The sequence below is a fragment of the Erinaceus europaeus genome, chromosome 7 (assembly GCF_950295315.1).
Source record: "Erinaceus europaeus chromosome 7, mEriEur2.1, whole genome shotgun sequence".
Taxonomy (NCBI): Eukaryota; Metazoa; Chordata; class Mammalia; order Eulipotyphla; family Erinaceidae; genus Erinaceus; species Erinaceus europaeus.
In genome coordinates, this window is record NC_080168.1 from 77152705 (window position 1) to 77166171 (window position 13467).

Below are 13467 nucleotides of genomic sequence, written 5' to 3' on the forward strand. Positions count from 1 at the left end.
GCATCCTGATATGGATGGTGCTGGTGATTGAACTGGGAACCTCACACATATTTGGAGTCTCCCACTGGGCTATCTCCTCTGCAGCTATTTTTCCTTTGATTTTTGATATATCTGTTTTTGTTTGTTGATGGAACCAGGGCGTTGCACATGTGTAATTTCCCTGCACCAGGCTGGCTGATTTGCTTTCCTCCTTTCTTTTTCATTTAGATAGAGAGAAAAGAGGCACCACAGCACTGAAGTTTCTCCTTTTGCCATAGCTGGGACTTGAAACTGGATTGCACATGAAGCAATGTAGGCACCCTACCTAGTGAACTATCTCTCTAGTCCTACCTTTCTTATTATGTGCTGCCAGGGATCAAAGTTAGGGCCTCAACATTCTAGGCATGCAGTCTACTTCTGAGCCTGCCTCCTTGCCCATTGTTATTATTACAAAGGGAAATGGTGATAACTTTGTGAAAAATAAAATATTCCACAGCCTTATTGTACTCATTTATCATATACATCACTTATATATTATGCATTAGATATCACATGAAAGCAATTGAATCTGTATACTTCCAACTTCCTTAATATTTTTTGTCTGGCTGGCTTCACGAGTGGAGACAGACGACCAGGGACTCACGGCTGGGTTGTACACAGTATCTCTTTATTCATGCAGGACACAGTACAATCTAAGCCGAGCTATGCTAAACTAAAACTAAAACGAACAATGCTTTCCTTATATATACTTTCTAAGTAGGGTGTGAACATGATGTGACATAGAAAGGGTGGATAGAAAAGTGACTGGTGAAAATCAGGGTGTGACAAGGAGAGGGGGCGGAGCAAAAAGACATCATGAACCAGTGGGGATTAAGCCAATGCCATACAGTGGTTATGTAAATAGAATACAGTGGTTATGTAAATAGAATGCAGTGTTAAGCAGGGGGGATTAAACCAAATGAAACAGAAGGGGTTTTTAGAAGCAGAATTAGAAGCATACCAACAATCCAACAATTTTTATTAACTGTTTATGAGTTATTCATGTTTTCTGTCCAGATTATAATGCACCTGTAAAACCTAAAGTCAAGGCAGTGTCTATGAGATAACCACAGTGTGCCCAGTGACCGCTGGGTTTTTTTGTTTGTTTGTTTTGTTTTGTTTTGTTTTTGCCTCCAGGGTTATTGCTGGAGCTCGGTATGCATTCACTACGAACCCACTGCTCCTAGAGGCCATTTTTCCCATTTTGTTGCACTTGTCCTTGTTGTTATTGTTGCCATTGCTGTTGTTGTTGGATAAGACGGGTGGGGGGGGAGTGAGATACCTGCAGACTTGCTTCACCACTTGTGAAGTGCCCCCCTTGCAGGTGTGGAGCCAGAGGCTTGAACCCCGGATCCTTACACTGAGCCGGATCCTTACACGCTTAACCCACTGCACTACTGCCCAGCCACCGTTTTCATTTTTGACCCATTGTGTTCTCCCCACAGTTGTGTGGCTATTTGTGCACAGAGTCTTAGTCAGCCTCACAATGAACCATTCTTTGGAGGTTTACAAAGATGTCATTCTTGGCAGTAACATGACAATCATTTTTCATTTATGAGCCAGAAAGTAGTTTATGAAGAGTGCCCCTTTTTTAAAATATCATTTGAAGTTGTAGGTGGCAGGCATGCAAATCACCTAGGTGTCCTGGGTCTTTATGTTTCCTCATTCACTGGGGTCTTTTAGGGAAGCCAACAAGGAAAGGTGTGGGGGACAGGGCAGGGCGGTCAAGCTACCTCCTGGAGAAACCAGGACTCATTTGATTCATTGCTGCCACCTGCTGGAGCTCAGCTGCTGGATTGAGAAAGCTGCTGAGAAACAACTAATCTGTCCTGTGGCTGTGCAAGTAGTTCCAGTGCTAATCCTTGTTTCTAGGTAGCAACCAAGGAACTGCAGAGTTTCTTACTTTAGGGTAAAGTGGTTTTAGACTGTCTTGGCTACCCCCAGAGTCTCCACCAGTGTTGGTATGCTTTTAAAAACCCCTTCTGTTTCATTTGTTTTAAATCCCCACTGCTTAACACTTCATTCTATTTACATAACCTCTGTTAACAAGCACCACCTTCCCTCCAGGGCATTGGTGGTTTAGTGATAGAATTCTCACCTGCTCCACCCCTTCTCCTTGTCACACCCTGATCCTCTCCTTGTCACACCCTGATTTTCACCACTCACTTTTCTCTCCACCCTCTCTGCGTCACATCCTGTTCACACCCTACTTGCGAAGTATATATAAAGACAACATTGTTCGTTTTAGTTAGTTGTTAGTTTAGCTTAGCTTGGTATAGATTGCGCTGCGTCCTGCATAAATAAATACTGCCTACAACCCAGCCATGAGTCCCAGGTGGTCTGTCTTCCGTCAATGAAGCTCAGCCACACCAGTGATGAGTCTCAGGGAACTAGGCAACATTCTGAAGGCTTGAAGATCCTAGGGAGTATCTACAGAACATTCTCTGGAACATTGGTATAGATAAATCAGAGTCTTGTAGAGGGTTGTTAAAATGCAGATCCCCAGGTCTGGCCCAAATATTTAGGCTCCTAAAATGGGGTTTATTTAATACTCACCCCCCCCCACACACACACACACACACACACACACAAGTTTCTGATGCAGGGGATCTAGCTCCACAGAGGAATGCATTGCCTTAAACATTAAAACATTATCTAGGGACTCTGGTTTGTCCCCAATCTGGTCCTTCAACCCACATGGGACAGGGGCAGCAGACTTCCCCAAGGGGGAAACTGGGGTGCAGTTTCCAGAAGGTGAGAGCACATGCTGACAGGCAGAGGATAGAGAAGGGGCTTCAGCAGCCCAGAGGATAAAGCAAGGCTTGGGGCAGCATCCTTCTCTGTGGTGGTGGGTGGGTCACAGTCATTTTATGCAGGCAGGGTATCCAGTCTGTCATGGTCAGCCCCACCCTGAAGGCTGCCTCTCCCTTCCTGGCCACCAGGCCCAGCCCCTGCGGCCGGCCACACTCCCTCCCTACCTCCTACCCACCCCCAGGGACCTTAATCTTTCCAGTTAATCACTTTGGTGACATACACAAAATCAGAGTCGGCACTCCAAATGAGCTAATCAATAGTTCCATTTTCCACTCCTATCGTGTGTGTGTGTGTGTGTGTATGTGGGGGGGGGGCAGACCGCATGTTGGACCCCCCCCCCCTTTTTTTTTTTTAATCTTTTCTCCTGCAGGTAAAACAAAGCTCAAAATTTGCTTCTCGGTTGCCCTCTGTGTTGGCAGGTTTTTACTGTCCCTTCTTCCCTACCAGAAATGCTTTGGGGAAAACATTGATGTTGTAGCCAAAATATCTGGCTTGAGCACTCCACGTTCCATGGCCAGCAGGAGAGGCCCTTGAGGGAGCAAGGAGGCCTGTCTGCACTTCTGCTTTTTCTTATTTTAAATTTTTAATGCAGGGGGCTGGGTGGTGGTGTAACTGGTTGAGTGTAACACATTGTGATATGTGAGGAACAGGTAGGCTTGAGTTTCCCCTCCTGCAGTGGGGAAACTTCACGACCAGTGGAGCAGATGTCCCTCTTTCTAGCTCTCCCCTCTCTTTTTCTTTTTGTCTCTATCTAAAAAAAAAAAAAAAAAAAAAGGCTGCTGGAGCAGGAGAGTTGAGCAGGCACTCAGCTCCATTGGTAACCTGGATGGTTAAAAAACAAAGCAAAGGGAGTCAGGTGGTAGCACAGTGGGTTAAAAGTACATGGTGCAGAGCGCAAGGACCGGCGTGAGGATCCCAGTTCGAGCCCCCGGCTCCCCACCTGCAGGGGAGTCGCTTCACAGGCGGTGAAGCAGGTCTGCAGGTGTCTTTCTCTCCCCCTCTCTGTCTTTCCCTCCTCTCTCCATTTCTCTCTGTCCTATCCAACAACGACGACATCAGTAACAACAACAATAATAACTACAACAATAAAAACAACAAGGGCAACAAAAGGGAATAAATAAATATTAAAAAAAGTAAAATAAAATAAGAAAAAAAAATAAAAAAAAAAAAAAACATTATCTAGCTAAGAACTTCTATTTTTCCAGCCAGTGCCTCATTTCAACTATTAACAAATAATCTCTTCAATCAATGGGTGAGTCAGTATATACTATAGCTGGGTGTTTGTGTATTTTATGGAGAAACAGACCAGGGCACTGCTCAGCTCTGGCAGAAGGGATGCTGGGGCCTAGACATATAAGTTGGTGCTCTAACAGGCAGAGCTATCTCCCCAGCCCTATAACTGTTCCCTGAAGGATGCACATAAAAGTTACTCTTTATTTATATATTTATTTATTTATTTTTACTTTTGTTGCCCTGGTTGTTTAACATTGTTTTGGTTATTGATGACATTGTTGGATAGGACAAAGAGAAATGGAGAATGGGGGAGAGAAAGACAGACACCTGCAGACCTGCTTCATTGCTTGTGAAGTGACTCTCCTGCAGGTGAGAAGTCAGGGCCTCAAACCAGGATCCTTACGCCGGTCATTGCACTTTGCACCATGTGCGCTTAATCCACTGCGCCACTGCTCAACTCCCAAAAGTTACTCTTTCTCCACTTCAAGAAGGAAGTGCTATAATTTATATTGGTCAGCTGATAGTGGGATAGTTGTAGGTCTTGGAAATTAGCAAGCAAAGGTGAGTTTTAATATTATATTTTTGTTGTTTTACTAGATCACTAATAATTTACACAGTAGTAGTTGTCACATGGGTACATTTGTCACATGAGTGCAGTTTCTTAGCTTTCCATGATAGGTTTCTGAGTATTAGATTTTTATTACCATCATTTCACTATTGGATTTCCAGGAACCTAAAATAACCATAATAGAGTGTTCTGCCTTTAATCATTGTTCACTTCTTTCCTTTTCTTTCAAGCCTAAAACTGCAGCCCCCATGGTTTTTATCATGTCTTATTGTCACTTAAAATATTTTTTTAACTTATTAACACAAGCGAGAGGAAGAACCAGAACATGTGATCAAACTTGGGTCTTCAAGTTTTCAAGTACAACTCTCTAACTACTCTAACCACCTCCCAGGCCACTTATTATCACTGTACTTATTTAATAACATGAGAGAATCAGAGCATCATTCTGACATGTGCAGTGCCCAGGATTGAATTTGTGTGGCCATATCCTTTATTTTCCCCCTGCCACTAGGGCTATAGCTAGAAATTTTTTGCCTGGGGGCCAGGTGGTAGTGCAGCAGGTTAAGTGCACATAGCATGAAGCACAAGGACCTGCATAAGGATCCTGGTTCAAGCCCCTGGCTCCCCACCTGCAGGGGGGTTGCTTCATGGGCAGTGAAGCAGGTCTGCAGGTGTCTATATTTCTCTCCCCGCTCTGTCTTCCCCATCTCTCTCGATTTCTTTCTGTCCTATCCAATAACAGTAGCAGTGGCAACAATAAAAACAACAAAATGGAAAAAATGTCCTCTGGGAGCTATGGATTCATAGTGCAGGCTGAGCTCCAACAATAACCCTGGGAGTAAAAAAAAAAAAAAAAATGTTGCCTACATAGCTGTCATTCCTGATAGCCAGTTTTTTAAATAGAGGTGACAGAAAGTGACCTGTTGTACTGCTTGTGAAGCTTCACACACACTCACTCTCTCCCTTTGTCTCACGCACCCCCCAAATAGGTAGGACTGGGGACTTGAACATAGGTCCTCATGCCTGGTGTAATTTATGTCCTCTCCCAGATGCACCAATGCCAGCCCCACCACCTCATACTTTTTTTTTTTTTAAGACCAAAGTTGTAGAAACACTATGCCACCTCCAGGATGGCTAATTATCACTTGTTAACCTTTACCTGTCTTGGCAAGCCTGGTCATGATCCAAATAAGACTACAAATAACGTCTGCCTATATTACATAGAAGTAAGTAGCCTGAAGTTGAGAGCTTGCCTTATAACTGAGAATTCTGGAAGCATATTATATATGTGCTTCATAGACTATTAAAGTTCAAAAAAAGATTTGTCACTTTTTCATATAAGCTACTTTTTTTTTTTTAGAGCAGTGCTCAGCTGGGACCTCAGAGCCTCAGGCATGAGAGTCTATTTGCATAGCCAGTGTGCTAACTCCCCTGCCTTCTAAGATACTGTTTTTTTTAAGTTTTTCATTATCTTTCATTATTTATTGGATGGAGACAGTCAGAAATTGAGAGGAGGGAGTCGGGCAGTAGCACAGTGGGTTAAGCACAAGTGGCACAAAGTGCAAGGACCAGTGTAAGGATTCTGGTTTGAGCCCCTGGCTCCCCACCTTCAGGGGAGTCACTTCACAATTGGTGAAGCAGGTCTGCAGGTGTCTTTCTCTCCCCCCTCCCCCCTCTGTCTTCCCCTCCTCTCTCCATTTCTCTCTGTCCTATCCAACAACAACAGCATCAATAATAACTACAACAATAAAACAAGGGCAACAAAAGGGAATAAAATAAAAATATATATTTTTAAATATCTTTAAAAGAAAGAAATTGAGAGAGGGACAGAGAGACACCTACAGCCTGATTTAACACTCACAAAGTTTTCCCCCTGCAGGTGGGGGTTGGGGGTTTGAACCTGGGTCCTTGTGCATTGTAACATGTGCACTCAACTGGGTGTGCCACTAAGCTACTATTTTTTAAATGACCAGTTGCCACCCCCCAAAAAAAATCTCATCTGGCTATGAAGAAAGTGAGCCCACTTAACTCAAAGACAGGCTACTCTAGGTCATTTTTTTTTTTACCTCCAGGATTATTGTTGGGGCTCAGTGCCTGCTCTAAGAATCCACTGCTCCTGGTGGCTATCTTTTTTCTACTGTTGTTTTTGTTGTTGGATAGGACAGACAGAAATTGAGTGAGGAAGAGGTGAAGACAGAGGGGGAGAGAAAGATAGACACTTGCAGACCTGCTTCACTATTTGTGAAGCAACCCCCACCACCCACAGGTGGGGAGCCAGGGGCTCCAACTGGGATCCTTGCATAGGTCCTTGTGCTTCGCACTATATATACTTAACCTGGGGTACGCTGCTACCCAGCCCCCACACTAGGTCATTTTAATGAATACTTGGCACTAATAATTTTCTATTGTATGTTTCATTTTTTCCCCCCCAAGGTTGGTTTGTTATTTATTTATTGCCACCAGGGTTATCACTGGGGTTGGGTGCCTGCATGATTCTACCTCAGTTCCTAGTGGCCTCCCCCCCCCTTTTCTTTTATTTTCTTTTTGATAGAGTGCAAGACAGAGACAGAAGAGATGCCTGTAGCCCTGCTCCTGAAGCTTCCCCCTTCAGTCGGGGGCAAAGGGCTTGAGAACTTTGGTCCTTTTGTTTGGTAATATATGCACTCTACCAGAGGCACCACCATCCAGCCTTTCCTTGTGTATTTTCAGTTAGACATTTTTTTTTTTTTTAGCTCTAGAGTTGTTGACATCTAGATTCCTTTAATGCAAATAATGTTGCCTATTTAATGCAGTTGTCATGTATCACACATATAGAACCAACCAAAAGGCTATCTATCAAACTTCTTTATCAAATTCATTGAAACATACTGAACTTTCAAAATCATGATTTTTATTACTTATAAATGTGCTTTGGCATGTCATTTTACATTTAATTTTGTTTCCTGCCTTCTCAGTCTACTAAGACTTTTTATTTTGCTTCATTTTGTTTTTTTCCAGGGCTACCTGAAGGAAATCTTGAATGAAATTGGTGTTCAGAATATAAAAGGGATCTACAAAAACAGATGGGAGCTAAAGCCAGAGTACAGACATTACCAAGAAGAAAAGAGTGATTAAGAAAACTAACCCAACATGCTAACAGAACAACTCAAGAGTATTGTAATCATAAGCAAACAGCACTGATACTCAAATCCTTGAGTACCATCTGCTATTGGGATAAAATGATTGGTACTTGAATTTTTCTCTAGCTAAGTTTTTTAAACCAATAATTCTTGTATGCTGCCTAAATGTTTTTTGAGGAAAAAGAACTAATTTATTTATATATTTAGTTTGTATTAAGTCAAATTATTCATGATGAAGCTAGAAATTAGATGTTTTCTTTTTAAAACTTCTAAAATGTAAGTTAGAAAATGTTTTCTGGTGGTCCGGGAGGTGACGCAGTGATAAAGCTTTGGACTCTCAAGTATGAGGTCCAGAGTTCGATCCCCGACAGCAGTACCAGAGTGATGTCTGGTTCTTTCTCTCTCCTCCTATCTTTCTTATTAATAAATAAATAAAATATTAAAAAAGAAAAATAAAAAATGTTTTCTGAGTTCTCTTTGTCCTCATTTTTCTCTCTGAGAAGCTGAGGAAAAGGATATTCAGAGTAAATGGCATAGCAAGGAAAAAGTAGTCAATTACAGAAACTCCTAAAAGAAATAGCCCAGAGTCCCTAATTTGAGTTGACAAAGAGCAAAGCTATCATTTTTATTGCAGATGATCATGCTTGACATTTGCATATGTTAGTAAAAGGAACTTAGTTATGTTAATATTAAGATAGCATTTTTCCATCATTATTTTATCATAGTGATAGTGACATATGAAATGGAAAATAAAACCATGGTAATGGTGAGTTTTGTTTTCTTTTGTTTGTTTGTTTGTTTGCTAGTAAAAGAGTTGGAAATTAGGTATTTTTCAAAAAATGTCTCCCCTGTCCAGCAAATCTCAAAGTAATGGAGCCTCTGTATTATACTGCACATGCAGCAGGTGGGTGTTGAAGATGTTAACAGACTTCAGGAGGGCCATAGGAGTGAGGCTGATACTGTATATATGGGGAGATTGATGTCAATTCCTGGGGAATGGAGGTGTTTCTTTTAGCTCTTTTTAAGTAATTTCAAATAAAAACAATAAATCTTCATGGTCAAAGTTTTTATTTCCAGTCTCTGGTCGTACTAGGCAATTTTCGTAATCATACCCACAAACCAGACCACCAAAACAAAAGAAGCTTTAGCAACCAAAAAAAAAAAAGTGAAAAGATGTTTATCTGCTCGTTTCTGTCTGTTACCTGTTTTCTGTGTGCTTGCAACCAAGAAGCAGGAAAATGTGTGGTAGGCAGTCTGGGAGGTGGCACAGTGGATGAGACACTGGTCGTGAGTTCCATCCTCAGCATCACATGTGCCATTCATGCACTAATATTTTCTCATTCTCTCTCTCTCATCAATAAATAAATATGTAAATCTTTAAAATGAAGGAGAATTTTCTAGGTGGTCCAAACAAATCAAGAAAAGACCTATCTGTTAAGATAATTTTTTGTACTACTTGATTTTCAACAGCACAATAACAGAACTTCAAGGTGAGTGTGCTAGGTGTGCCACCTCCCAGCCTATAAACTTGATTTATTTGTTTCAGTTACTTATTACCTTATCTTACCTGGCACTGTTCTTGAACCTCTTAAACGCTAGTTTATCAGTTCCATGAGAGAATGCAGGTTTGGTTGGTGCCATTTTTAAGTTTCATATTTTATCTTGTTTTGTTTCTGTATTTGCTTTGCCATTAAGGTTATTGCTGGGTCTCATACCTATATGATTCCACTACCCCCATTACACTCTTCTTTTCTCTCTCCTTCCCCTCCCTCTCCTTCCTTTTCTTCCGTCCATTCAGACTAACAGAAACCACCACAGCACTGATCCACCACTTGTGAAGCTTCCCCCATGCAACTGTCCCCATGTGGTGATCAGGTGCTCAAACCCAAGTCCTTATGTGTGGTGAAGTGTGCACTCTACCAGCCCCTAAGCTGCCTTTTTATTTAATACTGTCAATAAGATATGACTGTGGTCATAGACTTCCTTTCACCAAGGCGCTCTTATTCTTTTATTTCTAAACTTTCTTGCTCTGATAAATATGTTTTGATAACCCCAAATCTTAGGAAGTAAGAATCCTGAGCCCTTGTAAGTGCTGAGATTGTGAGGAAAGGCTGATGAGGGAGATAAAGATCAGGTGAAGTTTCCCATCATAAGAGGACAGGAGGGATATATCTACTACTAATAGATGAGAATATAATATTCACTTAGTACACACACTTAGAAGATTTAACTGACAAATGGAATAGGAATATAGGGCTGGGAGTTGAGAATATTTGAAACTATGTGTTGCCACAATAACTTTTAAAGTGATACATCTTAACAAAGGAAGCAGATTTTGGGGAAGTTTGTTTTGTTTCCTCCACTGTAAGTAGGAAATTATGGCGCAAAGCACAAGGACCGGCATAAGGATCCCAGTTTGAGCCCCTGGCTCCCCACCTGCAGGGGAGTCGCTTCACAGGCAGTGAAGCAAGTCTGCATGTGTCTCTTTCTCTCTCCCTCTCTGTCTTCCCCTTCTCTCTCCATTTCTCTTTGTCCTATCCAACAACAATGACAGCAATAACAGCAACAATAATAACAACCAGGGCAACAAAAGAGAAAAAGTAAATAAAGTAAAAAAAAAAAATGAGGAAAGTAGGCTTCAAGGAAAATATGTTCATAGACCATAAGGAGCAAATGCCAACTCTGCTAACGTCCATAATTTCCTACTTACATTTAGGTTGCCTCCATGTTTTGACAATTGTGAATAATGTAGTTATGAATATGGAAGTGCATATATCCCTTGAAATTAGTGTTTTCATGTCTTTTGGATAAATGCCTAGGAGTAGTATTGCTGGACCATAAGGTATTTTCATTTTTATTTAAGAATTCTCCATAATAACTGTACCAGTTATTGCTGCCTTTAGAGATTTGAACCTGGGTGGTGCACACAACAGCAAAGTGATATGATTTCTTGCTCGGGTTCTGGAGATTATTTGTGGGATGATGTGCTTTATTTGTTTTTCTCTATATTCCATTGATGCTTCCCAGGTTTACAAATCATCAATGTACTTGACTTACTTACATCCTAAACTACCCAGTGAGTGTTCATTCACCGGCTTATGAGAAAGCTGCTAACTTAACCGGTCACTGCAGACGTCTTTACCATGACTTATTAAGTGCAAAAGAAGTCCATCAACTTGGTGATGCCAATAATGGTGATACAAAGATGAACAAATAAGTTAAGTCCTTGTTCTCAAAAACTAAAATAATGGGGGGCCAGGCTGTAGTGCAGTGGGTTAAGCACAAAGCACAAGGACCGGCATAGGAATCCCAGATTGAGCTCCCGGCATCCCATCTGCAAGGGGATCACTTCACAGGCGGTGAAGCAGGTCTGCAGGTGTCTCTCTTTCTCTCCCCCTCTCTGTCTTCCCCTCCTCTCAGTTTCTCTCTGTCCTATCCAACAACAACAACAATCAACAACATAGGCAACAAAAAGGGAGGAAATAGCCTCCAGGAGCAGTGTATTCATAGTCCGGGCACCGAGCCCCAGCAATATCTTTGGAGGCATAAAAAAAATTTAAAAAAAACACATAATGAAGAAGACTTGGAAACAGGTCAGTGGCAACATGGGCCATCTACTGCGGCAATAAAAACATGCCAAGGGTCCAGGTAGTACCCAGTAGAGCACACATGCCATAATGCACAAGGACCTGGGTTTAAGCCCCTGATTCCCAGCCTGTGAAGCAGTGTTACAGGTCTCTTCCCTCTCAATTTCTGCCTCTATCAAATAAATAGAATATCTTTATTAAAAAATACATGGCAGGATGTGGGTTTTTTTCCTCCATTATATCATAAGCTGGAAAGTGTTTTGTTTTACCAGAACACTGCTTGGCTCTGGTTTATGGTGATGCTGGGGATAGAACCAGGGGGTTCAGAGTCTCAGGCGTGAAAGTATTTTGCATAAACACTTTGCTATCTCCCCAACCCAACAGTATGCTTTTTTTTAAAATCTATAAAAATTTAATTTTTATTTGGGCTTGGCAATCACAGAAACACAGATCTGTTCATTTATTATTTATACAGTTAGAATTTGGTTGAAATGAAAAGACATTCAGTTCCCACCCCGCAAGTGGGAACAAGGGTCCCGTGCACTAAGTTGGGTGATGCACCTCCCTGGCTCCTGAAAGACACCTAAGTTCCCAGAGTTACCCTTCTTAGTAGGCACCTGCTGCTCTGTCTCCCAGTTAAGAGTCCTGCCCTCCATTTGTGATAGTGCGAGGGCTGTACTAGCAGGGACTGTACTAGTGAGCTATATCTTGACACACTTTCAATTCATAATTCACTGTGCAACCTGCCAGATAAAGGATCCCAATATAGTCGAAGTAACTGAAGGAAGTGAAGACATCTCCCCTGTAAGCCAGACATCTGGAATTCCCCGTGAGAGCTCTAAGCCAGCCACCTGGAATTCCCAGTGAGAGCTGCAAAAACAAGAGCTTAAATCAGAGACTTATAAGAGTGGAAAGGAAAAGGAAAAAAAAAAAGCCTACACCCAGGCAGGGTGTTCAGGTAAACTGTTTCCTGCATGGTTTATCTCCTCAGTCACGGTCCATGGGACTCTGAGCTGTAGGAATATGCAGGCGCGGACTTGGGGCCTAGCTTCATCTCAGATGTTGTGGAAAGGGACTACATCACAGGGCAGAGCCCTGCACTCCCACTGCCACCTGACAGAGCCTGGGAGAGCGACCCCCAGGGTATCCGCATTGGCCCAACAATATGTTTTAAGAATAACCTGGATTGAAAGCAACTCAAGTTGCTTACCATTAGTGTTCTAGTTTCCTAATCTCAAAATCTGAATAATAACAGCATCTGTCTCTTAGCATTGTGGGGAAAATTAAATGAGTTAATATATGTAAAGCATTTAGAACACTATGCAACATAGAAAGTGACCGGTATTATTTTTATCATGTGTAATTTCTGGAGCTATCACAGAGAATAACAGAAGTAACTACATCATTGGGGAATAGGAAAGCCTTGTTAGAGAAGCTGGTATCTGAACTGGACTTGGGAGTTTTCTTATTACTGATTTTTTTTATTAGTAAATAGTGCTTTATAGGACTATAGAACTGCAGGAATGAGGGTAAGGGTATAGCATAATGGTTATGCAAAGAGACTTTCATGCCTGAGGCTCTCAAGTCCCAGGTTCAATCCCCCACACTGCCATAAACCAGAGCTGAGCAGTGCTCTGGTAAAAAAATAAATAAATAAATAAAAAACTGCAGAAATATAATTTCATACTCCACCCACCACCAAAGTTCTGTGCTTCCACCCAAGGATAATTACTGTAGTTTCTCAGAAAGTCTTAGAAGCAGTTTGGTTGCCCCTGCTCCCCCTTGTTGCTTCGTGTTTCAGTTCTCTGTTGATAGAAAAGCAGAACCACCCAGTAGTTGTCTTTCACCTTAATCACATCACTAAGCATACTCACCTCCAGTCCCATCTGTTGTGGCACAAAGAGTAGAACATCTTTTTTGAGTTGCAGAGTAGTATTCCATTGAGTATATATCCCGTAACTTCTGTATCCAGGTGTCTTTGTCAGTGGGCTTTCAGTTTGCTTCTACTCCTTGACTATTATAAATAATGCAGCTATGAACATAAGGATTCCTATTATTGAATTAGTGTTTTCATGCCCTTTGGATATATGCCAAAGAGTGGTATTGCTGGATCATAAACTACTTCCAT

General features: G+C 41.7%; 1 protein-coding gene and 1 non-coding gene across 2 annotated transcripts in view; one reads left to right on the plus strand and one right to left on the minus strand.

The window, feature by feature from the left end:
• GTF2F2 (general transcription factor IIF subunit 2) overlaps positions 1-8815 on the plus strand; it is a 193827-nt gene extending 185012 nt beyond the window's left edge. Inside the window, exon 8 of the mRNA XM_007526608.3 lies at positions 7631-8815. Within this exon, the coding sequence (XP_007526670.1) occupies positions 7631-7747 (117 nt within the window). The 3' untranslated portion in view covers positions 7748-8815. The remainder of the gene's footprint in view (positions 1-7630) is intronic.
• A 3485-nt stretch (positions 8816-12300) lies between these two features.
• Positions 12301-12495, minus strand: LOC132539648 (small nucleolar RNA SNORA73 family). The gene has a single exon (XR_009550980.1). It is a non-coding gene; the product is annotated as a small nucleolar RNA SNORA73 family (small nucleolar RNA).
• Between the last annotated feature and the right edge of the window lie 972 nt (positions 12496-13467).